This window comes from Curcuma longa, chromosome 2 (genome assembly GCF_044706935.1).
Source record: "Curcuma longa cultivar G26 ecotype Majalengka, Jawa Barat chromosome 2, ITB_CL_G26_1.1, whole genome shotgun sequence".
In the NCBI taxonomy this organism is placed as follows: Eukaryota; Viridiplantae; Streptophyta; class Magnoliopsida; order Zingiberales; family Zingiberaceae; genus Curcuma; species Curcuma longa.
In genome coordinates this window covers 11645793-11664704 of record NC_133862.1, presented here as the reverse complement: position 1 = coordinate 11664704, position 18912 = coordinate 11645793, and the positions used below count along the sequence as shown (strand labels likewise).

Sequence of the window (18912 nt, the reverse complement as noted above, 5' to 3'; positions counted from 1 at the left end):
AAAAAAAAGGCAAAATTACCGATCAGCTGTGAATTCAACGAAATCGAAGAAAATATTTCTAGTTTGATTCTCATTCTTGTGGTGGCGGAGCGGACTATGGTGTAGGAGAAGCAGCGAACCACGTCGCCTCGCTTGTGTCCGCGCGTTCGCACCAGCGACACCAAACCTCCTCTCTATCTCCTCCATCCCTAATCCCTCCCTCTTCCATCCGACCTACCTCTCTCGCTCGCTCGCTCTTTGTCCCTTCTATGGCGGATCCCTCCTCCCAGGACGTAGACGAGTTCGTCTGGGTGCGCCCCTCCCCCATCCCTTTCTCCGATTCGGTCGCATCTTTTCTTTTGTTCTCGTTTGATTTGATCGGCTTCATGGCGTGCAGGTCGAGGAGGCGGAGATGGGCATCCCGCTGGAGAAGTTCTCCGAGGTGTTCAATCTGTTGCGACGGGGGAACCGTGCCTTCCGGGAGAAGAGGTTCGAGGAGGTGAGCTTTCGAGATGCAAATTGAGGTTTTGGGGCAAAATCATCGATTGGTTTGGCAACGTGATTTCTAATCCCTTCGTGCTTTGTTTTGTACTGAAAATTATGGAGAAATTAATTCAGTTAGTGTTGATTCTGGGGCATCGTCGCTCGGCGACTACGCTGTCCAACTTTTTTTTACGTAAGCAAGCAAATAACAACTCTTTGTTGCTCTAAGCATCCGTTATTTCTGTGAAAAAGTGCCACTCCCGTTTCAGTTTTATTGAAATTAAAGCTTTGCTCCACCTCTATGACCTCAGTGGCACAACGTTATTTACCATTTGTTTTCGACTAACCATGGCCAAAGTGTGTGAATGACCTCGTACTCGGTGGCTTATTTTATTTAAACCTTGCAACAAATGACTCCTAAACCATAATTATGATTACTTTTATTTAACAAAAGAAGCTACTAGAGGAGGGCAAGATGCTTCAATAATCTCATAATGTATGAGCAAGAACTTCGCGAACCAATGAATCTTTTTCTGTTTTTGTTTTTCACACAACTGACTTCCTCAGTCAAACCTGGGTTTTGTTCCCAACCAAGGTCAAGAGACGCTAATTAGTGAGTCCCATGGAGGTTTGAATATGTGGATTCTCTCCTCATTGTATATATTTAGCTGGATTTACTATATTTTTGTGAATATCCATATTTGTGTGTTTATTTCATTTGTTTAGTTCATATTCCATGATATCTCAATTTAGTCAGGTTGGCAATGATTCTTGTCTATAATCTAGACTTTTGGTTTGATGAAGATAGATTTGACATTGTATAATTCTTTCCACATTTGAAGTTGTGAACTAATTGAGGAGGTTTATTGGTACAGATGGTTGTACTGTCAAAATGAGCCAATTTTCTTATTGGTTGGGTCATCTCTTGTGTGTAGAACATGCAGTGTCTATTTCTTTTTATGCTTCAAGGTGTTCATTCTATTACCCCGTATCCAATGATTCAATTGTACAGCATGCATTTATCTTCTTAGAATTTTCTGTTTATTCTATTAGGTTATACTGATTTAGTAATATCATTTTCCTTGTAATGTTTGTGTTTCTATTGAGGCTCTGGACAGGCAATTTCATATTACTCCAAAGCTCTTTCTTTGAAACCTCAAGACCCTGTTATTCTTGGCAATCGAAGTGCTGCTTTCTGCAGGTTAATTTACTATTTGAGAGTTCAACTTTGTTTGGCTGGTGTACTTTTTGCTTTCATTTCTTGTGCTTGTGCTTGGAGTGTTTTTTTAAGTGTTCTTTCATATGTTATTCTCATTAACCTAACCTTTTTAAGATTACAGGACCAGCCAACTTCTTAAGGATCGATCGGCACGTGATTCTGAGTATCAACCCTTGAATGGGCTTGATCCTACTACTCATGCTGAGGTATAGCGGCCTACTAATCTTTTCTATCTTGATCACTTCCTGAGTGACTTAGAATTCTAATCATTCAGTTACTGTATCAGCTTGCACTAAAGGATGCAGAAAAAGTTATTCGTGTCCAGTGTACCTCACCAAAGGCATATTTCTTAAAGGCAAATGCTCTTGTTCTGGTAAGAGTTTGAGAATTGTGGTTGCTTAAGTCCGACAATTATCTTTTTGCATGGAAGAAAATAAAAGCATGATCACTAAGTTGGATGATTGTATATTTGCACACATTCATTTATCTCAGTAAAGGCTTATAAGTGACTAATGGTGCCCACCAACCACAACCAAAGACTTTATAGTTTGGCTTTGCATGCCTGATTTGCAATGTTTTAGTTTGGTCCCGTTTTAACCACACACACTGGGGCTATTACCATTTTTGTCTTAATTATTTAGATTCTCTTTCAAGCATACTTAAATGCAAACATCAAATGAATTTGAATGCTCTTAACTATCCATACCCCATATCCCTCTTTGCATCTTGAAGTTTCACAACATGATCATAGATGAAAGTACATATAACAAAGAATGTGTACTTGTGTAGGGAAGATAAAAAAAGCTCAGGTGGAAATATTGGCATCAGTGTCAGAAGTTTAAAAAATCTAAAGCATCGGCTGTATTGTATCTGTGGGGTCAGAACTGGTAATAAATAAATATTCTATATATGAAAAGAACAAAATAACAATAAGTTGAATAAGATAACAAAAGATACATAAAAAGTTTAAAATCATGTGTCTGTATTTGATTAAATATAAATACTATCAGTAAAAAACTCACTCTTACTTTGTTTTGACTCAAATAAAGTTTACATTACTAATTTGATTCTTGTTTGATCAATTTCAATTCTGATTAAAACATTTAATTAATTTACTTAATTTTGGTTAACAAAATCAGTTCTAACGTAATTTTAACGAATTCTTGTTAATGCAGTTAAATTAATTACTAAACTAATTTTAGAATCTCATTAAAATAAATTTCAAATAACTTATCCAATATTAATTATTAAAATTAGATTACCATCCAATTTAAATTATTTTAATTGTGATTAGATTAATTGTGTGTATTTAATTAATTATGTTAATTAATTTAGTTATAATTAGATTAATTTAACTATTTAATTTAAGTTAATTAATTTTAATTATTTAAGTTAATCTAATTAAATTTAATATATTTAATTAATTTTTAATATTTGTTAAACTTATTTTATTTCAATTAATTATTTAAGTTATATGAAACTATTTAAATTATTATAATTAAAGTTATTTAATTTAGGTTTGGGAATGAAGTGGGGCCTTGGTGTAATAGTAAAGTTACTGCCATGTGACCTTGAGGTTATGAGTTCGAGTCACAGAAACAACCTTTTGCAAAAATGCAAAGTAAGACTGTGTATAATTGACCAATGTAGTCCGACTCTTCAGGGACTCCGCACTGACAGAAGCTTTGTACACTTGGTTGTCCTTTTTAAAAAAAATTTATGTTTGGGAATGATTAATTAATCAATTAGCTCTAAATCTTGCACCTCCTCTAAATACCTCACTAGACAACATTGCAGCAATGGCCATAGACTTAGCTCCTTGCCTTCCTCCTCAAGAGCGCCCAAAGAATATGAAAAGGCAAAGAGATGCCAAATCACCTCTATTCCTCTCAAAAATTTAAAATCAAGGTAAGACTCTTTTAGATCTAGAACAACATGTGCATCCCCACATTGTCGATCAATCGGGAAAGATTCCAAGGGGGAATCAGTGGTCATCCAATTTCTCAGATTAAATTGAATCGACTTCCATTGATATTGATCCAACTCAATCGATTCACATTGGGATCCACCGATTTTGCCAACCGTGATAGAAAGGGAAGGAGAGAGAGAGAGAATAAAGTAAAATGTTTAAGATTTTCATTCTAATTGTTCGCTTGGAGAACATTTGAGAAACTTAAAGGTTTTCTAATTGTTCTTTTAAGTTTTGAGAGATTGGATTGAAAGAAAAAAGCAAATTTTGATCTCTTGACTTTTCAATTCTTCCTTATTTCTTTCCAAGTAGATAATATTTTTAAGTGAACGTCCTATTTTTCTCTTCTGATAATTCTCTCTTTGTATTCCTCCCTTTGTTAAAGATAATAAATTAATAGGGTTATAGGTCTAGTTAGTTTAGTCCCATAGTGATACTTTATATGCTCACGAGAGTTTACATAATGGTTATCTTGAAAGTTGAAATCATAAGCAACACAATATGATTCCCCTTTCCAAATGTCTACACATAGTTTGTGAGATCTTGTGATCCCCTCCTATTGTAACAAAACCCTTATTCGACTTTGTACAACCCTCAAGTAGACTCTTCATGTAACTCTCACATAGGAGAGGTTGCACCTCTTCGAAAAGGCTGATGTTGTTGTTAGCTTCCCTTATCCCCTTTTCTACCCTCTTCTACTTATCTTTCCTTTTTTGTGTTAGAAAATATCTCGATCTAACATCCCCATAACATCCAATGATTGTGTTTGCGAGATCTTTGTTTACCAACTACTAATCATGGTTTAAAATTTTGACTCATATCGGAATTTCAGTATATGATTAGAATGATACGGTTTTAGTACCGTATCATGTCATACTGATATGGTTTCGATATTTTTTAAATATAAAATATATTAATATATATATATATTAATTAATATATTTTATATATATATATAAAGAAAAAAGGAGAAAAAAATCAGGATCACCGAGGTGCTACAGGATCGTGGAGGCATTGCGGGATTGCGGCGCCTCTGCGACCCATGCAAATCGCCGTGATCTCGCAACAACCCGCGGTGCCGATGTCGAACAACAGGCACAACGGCAAATTCCACCGTTTCGCTCGGCACAGTGCAAAATTTTAAACCATGATGTTAATAATGGTTGTCTTTTGAATACATTCATCATTATCTGGGGCAATCAATGATGTAATGGTTTAAAATAATCTTTCATAAGTTGGATAATGCTTGCTATTGTGTGGGTGTTTGAGAAAATTTTCCCCTTGGATTCATTTGTGAAAGTTTCTATCCCTTGTGTGTGAGTGCGTTGTCTTTTTTCGCATGTTCGTTGGTTTGGTATGTAAAAGGTGCACAAATACTATTGAATACTGGCACATTGCTAATGAATGTCATTGGTTGAACTTATGCTGGGTGTCTACACTAAGTAGCTTACAAAATGAATGGGTAATTATGCCTTTTATATCTTATCGTATGTGAGACTCAGAAACACAGTATTGGTGGCAACACTTTCTGATTAGATGATCAGATAGTTCATACACATGTGATACTGTTAGGTCCAAAAGAATGTATGTATCTCCACAATAGCATGATATTGTCCACTTTGGGCCTAAGCCCTCATGGCTTTGCTCTTGGGCTCTCCCCAAAAGGCCTCATGCCAATGGAGATACTTTTCATCCTTTTAAACTCATGATCTTTTCTATGTGTTCTAGATGTGGGACTATGTTTGCACCCTTGCAACCCAACAATCCCCCCCTCAAACAAAGGACCACTGGAAGCTCCCCTACCATTTCTCATGGTCCGGCTGCCATTTCTCATGGTTCGGCTGCCATGTCCCTCATGGTTCGGCTGCCATTTCTCATGGTCCGGCTGCCATGTCCCTCATGGTCCGGCTGCCATGTCCCTCATGGTTCGAGCCTCCCTTACTTCCTTTGTTTTTTTCCCGAGGGTTCCCACATGGTTAGATCTAGATCATGGCTCATCCGGCGGTTAGTCCGGTGAAGAGCAACCTCGCTTTGATACCAATTGTTAGGTCCAAAAGAATGTATGTATCTCCACAATAGCATGATATTGTCCACTTTGGGCCTAAGCCCTCATGGCTTTGCTCTTGGGCTCTCCCCAAAAGGTCTCATGCCAATGGAGATACTTTCCATCCTTTTAAACCCATGATCTTTTCTATGTGTTCTAGATGTGGGACTATGTTTGCACCCTTGCAACCCATACAATTATATAAAACACTAGATTCCAATCCTGTTGTGTGGAACTAAGTTATGCTTTTCCTCTTTTTTTTTTCAGCTTGAGCAGTATGAAGAGGCGCGAGAAACCATTCTTTCTGGCCTTCAAATTGATCCTCTGAGGTACGACATTACTTTCTAGTTATCTGATTCTTTTGCCAGTGTAGCACCTTCTTTTGTGAGAAAAATGGTATACACAGCTTATTGGCCAAAATAGAATGTCATACTGGTTAATTTATCCTGTGTAGCAATCTCCTCCAGACATACCTCCAGGAGATAGATAGGGTTGTGGCTGGTTCAGGGAAAAGGGTTAAACACTGGAAACTAGAACGTACAGATGACTTAGAGTGCACATTATGTTTCAAATTACTGTATGAACCTGTCACCACTCCATGTGGACATTCATTTTGCCGCTCTTGCCTGCATCAGTCTATGGACCATGGTACGCATAGTATTATTACTTTTACTTTTCTATCATTATTATTACTATTAAAACTTCCTGGTCACTTGGTTTATTCTGGTAGGCAACAAGTGTCCCATGTGCCGGAGAGTTTTATTCATCAGCCCTAGAACCTATCCTATCAGGTGAGGTACATTTGCCTTGACTAGTAGTTTCCTTACTGAATTGCCTTTTGGGTTGTTTATTCTTCCACTCCTTTTGTTTTCAGGGACCAGAATATTGACCTTTTTGTTTTAATTTTCACTTTCAGCGTGACACTCAATAATATCATACAGAAAAGTTTTCCAGAAGAATATGCTGAGAGGAAGTCTGAGCAAGAAAGTTTAACTCAATTAGGAGTTGATATAATGCCTCTTTTCGTCATGGATGTTATCCTCCCATGTCAAAAGATGTCACTTAACATATTTGAACCTCGCTACAGACTTATGGTATGTGTATATATTTAAACATTTTTAGGCTCTAAGCTACTAAGATAACACCTTTGCACCTGTTTTCTGCTTGAATTTCAATATATTCGCATTTTTTTAAATGATTCTAAATTTGTTTGGACACAGTATTGGAATGTCATAACTTGAAGAATGAATTTATTAAAGTTATTTTTGAAGTATTTTCTGTTTTATAATGTAACATCTGAAGAGAAATGAAGGGAAACTGCAAATTCAATGTAAATAACCAGTTTGTTATTAAAATATTTGTGTTTACATTGGTAAAATTATCTTTCAGTCATGACTTGCCTGATCTTTTTTCTGGTAAAATATGCTATTCAGTGTTAGTGCTTTATAGATGAGGAAAATGTTTATACATATAAGATTACTTAACGGATATGGATTAAATTCTTAGCAAATTTTGCTGAGGTGAATTGTTTCAATTGTCATTTGCAATCCATATGGCAAAGCAACTCTAAATGAAGTATTGTTAGACAGTCATTTGCATACTTTGTTTTGTTATACAGATGATTGGAATCTTGAATAATCTTAATACACGTGACTAATTTAGGCCAGACTCACCAGCCATAGTTTGTTTGGAATTCTGTAAAATATTGGATGAATTTGATTTCTATTTTGTTTGCTTTATTCTGCCCAACAAAATCTTTTTTGCATCTTATTATTTTGCTCTGCACTTTTCTATAGGTTAGGAGGATCATGGAAGGGAATCGTCGAATGGGAATGGTCACATATTGTTTCTAGCAATAAGTTCTCAAAATATTTCCATAGTGTTATTTATCTATTTTTGGTAAACTTGCAGGTTGCTATTGATCCTGCAACAGGCTCAATTGCTGATTTTGCTTGTGAAGTAGAAATTCTTGAGTAAGTGTTGGTTCTCTCATGGTTTATGTCCGTCGCTTCTCAGTTGTTGAAATCTTGTTTTTTTGTGTCCATGTATGAAAGGATTTTTTTGCTTTTCTAGGTGTGAACCACTCCCAGATGGTCGGTTTTATCTGGAGGTAACATTTGTTGTGTGTCCATATACTTCTGTTTTAACTTATATTTACACTTTTCCTTCTCTCCTGACCTTTTTGATCATCCTATAACAAATACTCACCTGCTTGATGCTACTGTGATTACCTTATTTTAGCAATGTTAGTTGATAATATTTGTATAGCCATCAGAATGATTAATTGATATTCTTTAGACTGGTGCTGCTCTACTTGACTTCTTACTGCAGGGTTTACTGTTGGCCTTATTTCTCTTTTTTTCTTCTTTTTAGATATTGTGCACTAAAACTTTGTTTCATGCATTTTGGTATGATGAATGGCTTTTTCAACCACTTGCAAATTTGCAATATATCACACTATTTAAGGCAATTAGATTCTTGGACTTTTCTGCTCATTTCTTTCAATAGACCCTGTGTCTCACTGAAACTCTCATTATCCACAACTGACAACAACAACAAAACCTTTATCCCACTAAGTGGGGTTGGCTATATGAGTCCTCATCCACAACTAAGCAATCATTTTTATTAGATTCAATCAGGTTAAGCAGACAGTTTTACCATGTTATTATATATCTGATTAGGATAGTGATTGTGCTAGAGCTAGAAGTATAAACTCATGCTTGTCTCCTTTTCTCAATGTCCTAGTTTCTTTGCTTTTCATCTGTCCTATTTCTGTAAAATTAAAGTTGTTACCAGTAGATCCATTAGGATTGTGGACCAGGATAGTATAGTTACAAGCATTGAAAAACTATCGTAATCTGGTAAGAACTTATAGCGATCGTTTGGTAAGTAGTGTAAGGATTAATCAGACATGGGAACTGACTTTGTAAAAGTTTTAACAAATCTCACCAGAAGTTTCAAGAGTATAGCCACTAGTTAGCTTACTATAGTAATTCTCTTAGTCATCCTACTTAAAAATGCCATTTAGGATTTAATTTGTCAAGTCATCTCAATTAAATAACAAACAACTTGCCAAAAAGTTGTAGATCAAAAATATGTGTGTATCTATATTTTGGTTAATATCAAGATGGATGTGAAGTCACTAGGAGCAATAGGATAAAGATTTATTGTGGAATGTTAAATGTACCCATGATGATGATGATGAGAAAACATATGGCTTTGAGTATATGTTCAAACAAGGATCATCCATTTCATAGTTAGACAAATTGAATTATTTATTGAATAAGGTTCGGAGGGTAAACAAAGATAAAAATTTTAGAGATCTAAAACTGACCTGACTATCATCATTGATTAATGGCAGGATAAACTTTAGGTAACTGTTCTCAAGTTGTGTTGGGACACACAACTTATTATTGCTTATATTTATGTTTTTTTTATTGTAACTGGTTGGTTTAGTTCATTGTGCTGCCTTTACTAGTTGTATCTATTTATTGGGATTTCAATTGGACTTGTATTTGAATGTATGACTAGTAGCCATGATATTAACTGAATATGAAGCACATTTCTGTATGTAGGTAGAAGGACAAAGGCGATTCCGTATCCTACGATCATGGGATCAAGATGGGTTAGTAATATAGAGGCTAATTAGTATACATGAGCTTTTGCAAGTTTGGTACTGTAGATTTAAAGGTGCACTATGACAAGAGGTAATATCATTTATGAATAACTGCAGGTATCGTGTTGCCGAAGTTGAATGGATTTGGGATACTCTTCCACCAAAAGATTCTCAAGAGAAGGAGGATGTAAGCATGACACGTACTTTTTCTAAGAATCTTCTATATTTACAATGAATATTTTCTCTTCGCCCTGAATAAATGGCCTGATGATTCAATTGTGGGTGGTCGGTCTGGTTGGTTATATAAGACTATGAGTGTCTTTATTATCCATCGCTGTAGTGTTTTGAATCTTTTCCTTCTTGATAAAATTCCCCTTTACAAACTTTGATTATGGTTGAGCTTGCAGCACACTTTAACCAATGCAGCAAAGGAAATTGCTGGACTTCTTTAGTAGATGGTAGGTTCTGCCCTCCTTTTGCCTAAAAAATGAGCCATTGCTACTAGGACAATCAGATAGGAAAGCCTTTTGGATTCTATAAGTTGTTTCTCTTGTTCTTACTTGTGAGACAAGCTACACAATAAACAAATAGTTGTTTCTAGTGAAGCAGGAATGATAAACCATTTAGTTATCCACATTGACATTTTGTTATTTCCTATAGTATAGTAAGGTGCACAGAAACACCATAACATCCTTAAACCCAAACTATGCACGCTGGGTATTTTGGTTGCCTGTTTAGTTCAACTTTTCTTTGATTGCACCTTCTTGTCTTTTCTGCATCGAAGTCTATATGAGTTTTATTGCACAACTTTTAATGTGTGTTTTAATATGTAATGTACGTATGTCTTGGAGTTGAAGTCGCAATAGACAAAGCACTCATTAATTTAGTTGCCTGTTGGATTCTGAATAGTTAATGCAAATGGCTATTGAAGCAGCAGAATTGACAAAAGCATGGTTCAAGCGTGCAAGAGAATCCATGAGAATAGGTACTCGAATGATGACCGATAATCATGCTTTCCATGTTCCATACTTCTTCGTGCATCTTTTACTTAGCTTATATTATTGTTGTAAATTTGGAATTTTATTTCGTTTTATTATTTGGTAGTTTCTTAATTTAGCCAAGAGAGTTTTGCTAGAAAGAAGTTAAATGCACTGTGTTTTTCAGGTAGAAGATCAAGGCAATTGGAACTTTTTGAAGCTGAGGGAGTGCCGAAGTTAGATGATCCTGAACGTTTCAGTTTCTGGGTATGTCACTCACTTGCAGTTGGATCTCATGGTCAAAATACCGTTTTAGCATGTTAATTCTGTTCATTTTTGGCAGCTTATCAACTTGTTAAATATAAGGCCATCAGAGAGATTGGAGCTTCTGCGGTTACAAGATACCAGCAAAGTACTAACATCTGAAAATTTTAATCCTCATCTCCATTTATAGTTCTTACGTGCTTTGGTATTTGTTTATCAGAGGATTTCCCGTGGGCTCATCTCCCTCCAGGCTGAAGAACAAGGTTGTCGAATCCAATAGATTGATCAAATTTTGTGTAGTTCTGCATTTCTTTACATAAATGCTTTGACAAGTGCTGTCATCTCAACAGAAAAAGCGGGAAGAGTTCCTAGAGGAGCCTGAATGCACAACTTGATGTCGGTGCGATCATACATTATAGCATATTTTTTCCTATTTACAAATATGTACATCACAATTCATCTTGCCTAAATGTGTTAACTGTTAAGGTTTAATTTGGATTTATTGTGGGCCATAAATAAAGTGAAAAGTACAAAGAATTTCATTTCCTTGCAGTTTCCATTCCATGTCGGTATCATACACTGTTTTACGTTGAGAAGGTTGACATTAAAAAAATAATAAATCCTAGTTAGTCGCACTCAAGCCCTGTGATGACCGGTCCGATCAAGCTCTGGGGGTGACCGGTCCGATCTTATGGAAGTTTTCCATCAGCCATCAAGGTAAATCGAGAAGCGCACGCAACTACAAGTGCCTGGGTGACAACCTTTGATGTCTTACTGCGGCATCATGGTCTCGGGGATTAACTGTAGTGGGTAAATTTTTTATAGTGATCGGCCCCACCGTCGAAATGATCCACCATATCTGAGAAAACCTCCCCAGGGACTAATTGTAGGCAGGTACCACTAGGTTGATAAGAGCATACTGCCTCAACAGCACCTCAGTCAACAAATACACGTTGCTAAGACTTGAATCTCAAGAGCATACTGCCTCAACAGCACCTCAGTCAACAAATACACGTTGCTAAGACTGAGCATACTGCCTCAACAGCACCTCAGTCAACAAATACACGTTGCTAAGACTTGAATCTCATAGCACCTCAGTCAACAAATACATATTGCTAAGAGGATTCAAACTCGAAATCTCAAGCAGCACATGTCTCCATGCTTACCACTTGGGATAAGACACTTCAAAAAAATATGATAATCCCAGTTAGTCGTATTGACTTAATCCCTGGGGGTGACCAGTCCAGTCCCATGGTTTTCCACCGGGCATCAGGGTAAATCGGAAAGCGCATGCAGCGGCCAATCCAAATGTCCAGCATCCTTTGATTGCGATTTCCATTTAGACTGTCGGGCCATGGCAAACCCATGGCGGGCCCATCATATGGCGGGGCGAAAATCTCCAACCCAACCCATGTCCAGTATTAGGCGGGTCAACCCGAAAAAATAAAAAAATATTAAAAATATTAAAAATTTTAAGTTTGAAGTATAATTTAAATTGATTAAGTTGAAAGTTTTAAGTTTGAATTATAATTTTTAAACTTAAATTAAATTGTATTTTAAATAGATGAAATCCACTAATTCATTAAGTTTTATACTTTAATTTTAAAATTTAAAATAAATAAATAAACTTTCTCGACCCGCGAGTAACCCAAGCCCACCGCGGGCCAACCCAGGCGGGTGACAACCTAGGGTTGATGCCTAAATTACTTGGCTAACCGACGGCTATATCCTATAGCCCCGGGACATAATTCATCGCACCAATGTGTGCTAGGCGCTCATTTTTGGTCCTATTTCACGAGCTAGTTTACGCCACCGACATCGGAAATTTATCTCCACCGACATCGGAGATTCATGGCGCGGTCCGGTAATTCCAGGTCGAATCAAATCGTATTTGCCAACAAACTCATTCAGGATTTGACTTTGTATCCCGATTATTTGGCCTAATATGGCAAGGATCGTTCTTGTTCAAGTATTATGTTATGCCTAATCGACTCTGGTTGATCCATCAAAGCGGTCGCTCGGTGGACAGACCATCGTCGCTTGGGATCATCAATCAAAGCAGACGCGCATTCCAGGAGATCGTTCGCGATGGATGCCGTCGCCGGAGGCCGCGGCGGAGTGCCAGAGGGGAGAAGGGCGCCGCTGCCGATGAGCGCTCTGGATATCCTGCGCGAGACCGTGCGGATCCTCCGCGCCGATCCGTCCCCCTTCATGACGACCCTCGCCCTCCTCATCTGCCCCGTCTCGGCCGTCCTCCTCTCCGGCGTCCTCGCCCCGCGTGCCGCCACCGAAGCCCTCTCCCGCCGCCTCGCCCGCCTCGCCATCGCCAGCGGCCTCCCGCCCCTCCGCACCCTCCTCCAGCTCTGCCGCCACCTCGCCGCCTCCATTCTATCTGCCTCCGCCTGCTTCCCGCTCCTCGCCACTGCCCTCCTCCTCGCCCGCTCCTCCATTTCCTACTCCGTCGCCTGCTCCTACGCCGGCAAGAATTCGCTCCACTCTGAGTTCTTCGCGGTCGTGCGGCGGATCTGGCCCCGCCTAATCTCCACCTATATCTGTGTCTGCGCAGCCATCTCTGCTTGCCTCTCGATCTTCATCGCCCTCATTCTGCTCGTCTGCAATGTGTTCGCCGTAATGGGCTACCCGCCCGAAATCATCGTCTACCCCGCTTTGCTTACTGTGCTCATCTTCTCGATGGTTTACGCGCACACCATCATCGTCTGCAACCTAGCCGGCGTGATCTCCGTCTTGGAAGAGATCTCTGGGCTGCAAGCACTGTTCAGATCGATGCAGGTGATCAGGGGGCAGACGCAGGCGGGACTGCTTATTTTCCTTGGTTCCACGATTGGCATGGCTCTCGTAGAAGCGCTATTCGAGCACAGAGTGAAAACTCTGAGCTACGGCGATGGTTCATCACGGCTATGGGAGGGACCGCTTCTGGTGTTCATGTATTCGTTTGTTGTACTAGTCGATTCCATGATGAGCGCAGTCTTCTATTTCACCTGTAGATCCTCCATCATCGAAGAAACTGGCGAGGATGCTCAGTTGCTTGAAGCAAAGGGAAATGTCTCTGCCAAAGCAATGGATTCTTGACGAACACAACTTCTTGACATGATATTCTTATCCGAGCCATTTCCATCACACAGAGGGAGAGCTAGATGTTTGCTCCGATCAGTTAACGTATGTTCACTGATTTTTCTGGTGAATCTGAGAATCTCCAGAATGTTTGCAGGTTGAATTGCGACAGCCAGAGCTCACAGTTTGACGAGATGATGCTGCAACCTTGGCACTCCATAGAACTGTGCCTCCCTAATTTTTCCAGATAAATAACCAAGTAAATCTTCACTATCATTATTTAGCTTTTGCTCAAGAATAACTGTTTCTTAATTTAAATACCTACTGTATCACTCTTTCTGGGTGATTGCTTATCATTTAGTTTGTTGCCAATGGGAAAAAAATGATGATTATAGATGATGGTAGTTGTCTATCTTCATATCTTTGATTGCATTTTCGGCAAATTAACCAAACATTTTGTTTCTGTAATAGAAAAGCAATGGAAAACTCGAAGATAATTGTATCATCAGATGATAGAGCTCAACAAGTGAGTTCGTCAAACATGTTCATTGAGTGACATTTGGTAGAACTATATCACCATACTAGCAGCTAAAATTCTAAAGCTCAATAATCAATAGCCAAACTGTTCCAGACAATTAGACTTCACATTTAAGAGATGTTAAATTAAATGGAATGCTCTTCGGGGCATAGCTGAGTTGGTTACGACGCAATAGAATTGCAGAAGAAATTAAATGGAATTAATCAGGCAGGGTCATTTGGTCCCTGATTTTGCTAGTATGGTAGTTCACATGCTGCCATTGGGTTTTTAGATTTCACCATCCCCAGCATTTCTGCCACAGTCCTGCAACGACATTGATTCCCTGGTCGAGTAACATCCCCGTACACAGCCATCTCAATCACATCAAGCTCCTTATCTGCAAAACATCTAGATTTGCTCAACGCTGATTTAAAGATTCAACGATGGAAAAGAGAGAAAAAGAAAACACAGCGATGAAGAGATATTAGCATGTAATGAATCAAAAAGTCTTCATTTGATAGTTTATATCAATTAATACAGGGATTAAATGCTATATATAAGTGATTAATAAGAATGCAGATAGAAACAACTACACCTGATCTCCAAGTCTTGAGTTACTTCAAAAGAGTATATCACCTTTCTCATGTCTTCTCCATCTCTGGTTCCTCTTGATCTAGCCATAGGTTGCAAGAGGAAAAATGGTGATATCTGTTGGTCATGAGTCATTGGCAAGATTGATATCAATACTAGTTCACTTGTGGTTTGATCCTCGATTAGAGCTCTTGAACACTATTAGAGCCGACCATAGGTGAGATATGATGCAGACCCTGACTCTAATTTGGCATAACAATGGGATCACACCAAAAATTTTGATCATTAGAGCAAGTAGGAAGCTCAGCCACATTGGAAGAATGAGACCCTCATCATGTCAAGAACAATAGCTAGGGAGAATCTAACCTCAAGATAAACAACTACTCAAAACTCAATCTTGTCCTCCAAATCCTCACAGGTGGGCCTTTGCTCCTCCATGTTAGAGAGAACACACATTCACCATCAACACTTGTTGAAGCAATGATTCTTGCAAGAGTGTATGACCGGTGAATGCAGTTGCCACATAGCAAGCCTTTCACCCTCAGGTCTACCATCATGTTCATCCTGTGTACTGCAATTCAATAAAACCTCACCCTTCTGTTCATCGATTGCCATGGCTGAGATGGAAAATATCATAAACAGGTCCTACACTTCAACTGTGACAAGAAATTTATAGTTAAGTCACCTCAACAAGAACCGATTCTTGCTCAAATGCCTCGAAAATAATCAACATTAGCTGTTGGTAGTATGAGGTGTCACTGCTCACTACAATTGAGGCGCAGAGACCTCACAACATATAGTTACAAGCCTCCATTAGGGCACCTCCATCCTAGTTTTGATTGGCTCCGACAGCACAACTTACCTTAATTGGGACATTGTCAAATGACTGCATCTAGGAGTGGGCACAGTTCAGATATTGGTTTCATAAGTAAAACTGGAGCCCAAACTGATTTTTTTTTCAGGTTAAAAGAATCAACCCAAGACCAAATCGAAACTGAAATGGTTTGGGTTGAAATCAAACCAAAAATTTCAGTTTGGTTCAGTTTAAACCTAAATTTTAATTAAGAAAAATAATCACAAACCAAGTACATACTAGTTGCCAAGCTATTAAACAATATAGCAGTAATTAGTAGCTTCTATAGTGTTTACTAATCATCCTAAACAATAATCATATACATACTTATTAGAGTTAATTATGGTTAATATGGGTTAGAGTATATATTCATAGTTATGTAGTTACTAATAGGTTTGGTTCGGTTTTATTAATTTCTCTAAGTTGTAAACTGAAATCAAATAAAAAAAAACTACTTTCCACCCGAAACCAAACTGATAAATCGAATAACTAAAATTTTCAGTTTGATTTGTTCAGTTTACCTGTTTTAGACTAGGCATCCCCACCCCTAACTGCATCTACCAAAATCATGGACGTAATGGATTGTGTATCATCATAAAAAACAAGCACCTTCAATACCCCAGCATACAAAAAATAATAATAATAATTTCACCCAAATAAAGAGTCCATCCTTACCAATTTTTCAGATGCTCCTTCTTAGCAATTTTGATAGTTCTTGGCTTCTTCAATAACCCAACATATAAAACTATATAGTTCATGGAGATAAAGAGTCCATCCTTACTGATTTTTTATATGCTCCTTCTTAGAGATTTTGACTAGTTCTCAATTTCAACTGGCTGAGTATGCCCAGTGCAATTTGTTGAAATTTCAAGAACATGCCCATGTGATTCAAATTATGAGATTGTGCTCGTGATACCACACTCCAAGAGGCTAAGAGGTATTCAAAACACCACATCTGCAAACATTATCAAATTGTCCTAATCCAACATAATTTTGGCTGATTGTTAGTTTACATCAGTGTCTTATTTCCTGAATCTGTTAACTCCTATTCAGTCATCTCCGTAAGCATCACATCACACCCATCGAAGAACATGTCCCATAGTGGTACACCCATATTGCTACCCTTGTCTTCAGAAAGAAAGATTAAAAGAAAATGTATGGTCAAGCTGTTGTTTGGGTATTATTCATCCAGTACCTCTCCTTTCCCTGTATCCTTCCTACCTGACCAATCTAGGGAAACTAACGGAATTATTTGCAGTAACAATGAAATAAAAATTTCTTATTACTAGTAATTGATGAGTTACTTCATTAAATACATGAAACTCACCACTTCACCAATTTGCAATAGCAATGGAATATAAATTTCTTCTCCATGGTAATTAATGAGTTACTTACATGAACTACATGAAATTCACTTCACCAATCTCAATCTCTGATCCAGATATCATTAAATCAGGATGAGCTTGAAGAACAAAAAAGAATATTGTTTTTTCGACCCCATCACAAGCATTTTGAATTTCTTGTAATGCCTTAGGACTTACTAGTGTTCTTTCCATTTTTCTCTCAATGACATCTTAGTGTACAAGATTGTATAGCTGGAGCAACTCTTAGATGGCTAGACCTTTTTGCTTTTCACTCATTAGATGGCTACCTTTTTGCTTTTCACCATTCTAGACTGCTTTATCACAGGGCTAGACATTTGCTCTTCACCATTCTAGACTTCTTTATCACATGGCTAGACCTTTTTCTCTTCAGCATTCTACAGTATCCCTATCTCAAGAAATCTGCGTGCACCTTAGGCAAATAACAAGTATCCTACATGGAACATATTGTCTTGTGTGAAGGCATTGTGTTGAAGCCACAAACTTCAGCCCAGCACAGTAGAAATCCACGTGCACCTAAGACCAAAAAACAAGAAATCCATTTTCTATATTGCTGTATATTGCAGGATGTTATTTGAAAATTTTGACGACATCGATGCTAAAGAAGCGTGAGCACAAACACAACAAATGCATACATATTTCACTTTATAAACTAAAAAATCAGAATAAGAGACCATACCAGTGAACTTGATGTCGCACGAGAAACCTTCTAGTTCTGCTTTGTCGATCCACTGCTTATTTGATTTCAATCTATTGACCCTCGTTTGCAGAATTTGGCAATTCGTAGCAGTTGATTCTCCACCTAAATCGAGGCATCGCAAATTGACAACAATACTAATAGATTCAAGCAACAACGAAGTCCCAAAACCTTTAGAGATATGGTTTTGAAAAAACGATTTTTTATTTCTAGTATTTCACCTCGAATGCCCTCAGAAAAGATCCCGAGGCATCAAAATTCAAAATCACCTTTGGAGAAGGGAATAATGTGGTCGAACTCGTAGCAGAGGCATCCGTGGCAGTTCCAGAAGCGCTTGCAGACAACGTTGCCGGCGGAGTCCTTGCGCCACCGATCGGGGTGGCGGCCGGGCACCACATCCGCATTATTCCAACACATAGCCTTGGCCTTGGTGTCGAAGAACCTCGGCCGGTCGCTCTCCTTCTCCCCCTCCTCGTGTTTGCGACGAGGTCGAGGAGAAGAGGGACGGTCCATCAGCCCCCCGCGCCGGCGCCGACGCCTCCGCAGCCTTCTGGGACCTTCGCGCACTACTGTGTACTTCAGCCCAAGCCCAAATATGATTAACCCTCTCCCTCCCAATTGCCTTTATAAAAAAACACAAAAATAAATAAAATTATAATAAATCAATAAAATTATACATTCATGCAGGTAGAGCTGTTTCAATCCATGACAGACCCATCATATGACAGGGTGGGGCAAGCCAACCCACTAACTTCACAGATTAGGAAATCTCCAATCCAACCTAACGGGCATGTTAAAAATATTAAAAAAAAAAAAATTTTAAATTTGAATTATAATTTAAATCGATTAAGTTGAAATTTTTAAGTTTGAATTAAGTTTAAATTATAATTTAAATAGATCAAACCTACTAATTCATTGAGTTTTCTATTTTAATTTAAAAATTAAAATAAATAAATAAACTTTCTCAACCTGCAAGTCAATCCAAGCCCACCGCAGGCCAATCCACGCGGGTCACGGGTTAGGTAGGCCAACCCATATGAACTCATTTTAAAATAGATTGATAAAATTTCAACTCAATCCGTCTAAATTACTTGACAGGACGGGTCAATCCAACGGACCTAACCCAAATTGACGGCTATACATGCAAGTGTTAAAAATAATATTTTAATCTTAGGACATAGCTGAGTTGGTTACGACGGAATAAAATTATAAAAGAGGATAAGATTTACCTCTTCACAATCAGGTGATC

General features: G+C 38.2%; 3 protein-coding genes across 4 annotated transcripts; 2 read left to right on the top strand and 1 right to left on the bottom strand.

Moving 5' to 3' along the window:
• The first annotated feature begins 78 nt into the window (after positions 1 to 78).
• Positions 79 to 11088, top strand: LOC141815204 (uncharacterized). Of its 2 annotated transcripts, XM_074703124.1 has the most exons (19): positions 79 to 290; positions 377 to 478; positions 1581 to 1663; positions 1803 to 1887; positions 1968 to 2054; positions 5962 to 6023; positions 6149 to 6342; positions 6425 to 6485; positions 6611 to 6788; positions 7491 to 7529; positions 7606 to 7667; positions 7768 to 7804; positions 9270 to 9319; positions 9428 to 9497; positions 10220 to 10295; positions 10475 to 10554; positions 10631 to 10699; positions 10772 to 10814; positions 10902 to 11088. In XM_074703124.1, exons 1-19 carry the CDS (start codon positions 249 to 251, stop codon positions 10931 to 10933), a joined length of 1452 nt encoding a protein of 483 aa, XP_074559225.1. In that variant the 5' UTR covers positions 79 to 248; the 3' UTR covers positions 10934 to 11088. The 2 variants fall into 2 exon arrangements, with proteins under 2 accessions (XP_074559225.1, XP_074559230.1); XM_074703129.1 differs by having other exon boundaries at positions 10772 to 11088.
• A 1536-nt stretch (positions 11089 to 12624) lies between these two features.
• LOC141822468 (uncharacterized) lies at positions 12625 to 13993 on the top strand. The gene has a single exon (XM_074709918.1). The coding sequence runs from the start codon at positions 12640 to 12642 to the stop codon at positions 13639 to 13641; it is 1002 nt and encodes a 333-aa protein (XP_074566019.1). The 5' UTR covers positions 12625 to 12639; the 3' UTR covers positions 13642 to 13993.
• Positions 13994 to 14102: 109 nt separating this feature from the next.
• Positions 14103 to 18240, bottom strand: LOC141822341 (uncharacterized). Its single transcript, XM_074709784.1, has 3 exons — positions 17933 to 18240; positions 17646 to 17768; positions 14103 to 14537 (listed from the first exon to the last, which is right to left on the bottom strand). The coding sequence occupies exons 1-3, from the start codon at positions 18174 to 18176 to the stop codon at positions 14395 to 14397; spliced, it is 510 nt and encodes a 169-aa protein (XP_074565885.1). The 5' UTR covers positions 18177 to 18240; the 3' UTR covers positions 14103 to 14394.
• Positions 18241 to 18912: the final 672 nt, after the last annotated feature.

Bases quoted from the DNA above. Each gene is read 5' to 3' on its own strand.
- LOC141815204 (XM_074703124.1), top strand. From the start codon at position 249: ATGGCGGATCCCTCCTCCCAGGACGTAGACGAGTTCGTCTGG. The intron at 10,555-10,630 runs GTATGTCACTCA...CATTTTTGGCAG, and splicing joins CTGAACGTTTCAGTTTCTGG to CTTATCAACTTGTTAAATAT. The intron at 10,815-10,901 runs GTTGTCGAATCC...TCATCTCAACAG, and splicing joins CCTCCAGGCTGAAGAACAAG to AAAAAGCGGGAAGAGTTCCT.
- LOC141822468 (XM_074709918.1), top strand. From the start codon at position 12,640: ATGGATGCCGTCGCCGGAGGCCGCGGCGGAGTGCCAGAGGGGAGAAGG.
- LOC141822341 (XM_074709784.1), bottom strand. From the start codon at position 18,176: ATGGACCGTCCCTCTTCTCCTCGACCTCGTCGCAAACACGAGGAGGGG. The intron at 17,769-17,932 runs GTGATTTTGAAT...GCCTCGATTTAG, and splicing joins CATTATTCCCTTCTCCAAAG to GTGGAGAATCAACTGCTACG. The intron at 14,538-17,645 runs GTATGGTCTCTT...GATGTTTTGCAG, and splicing joins GTGCGACATCAAGTTCACTG to ATAAGGAGCTTGATGTGATT.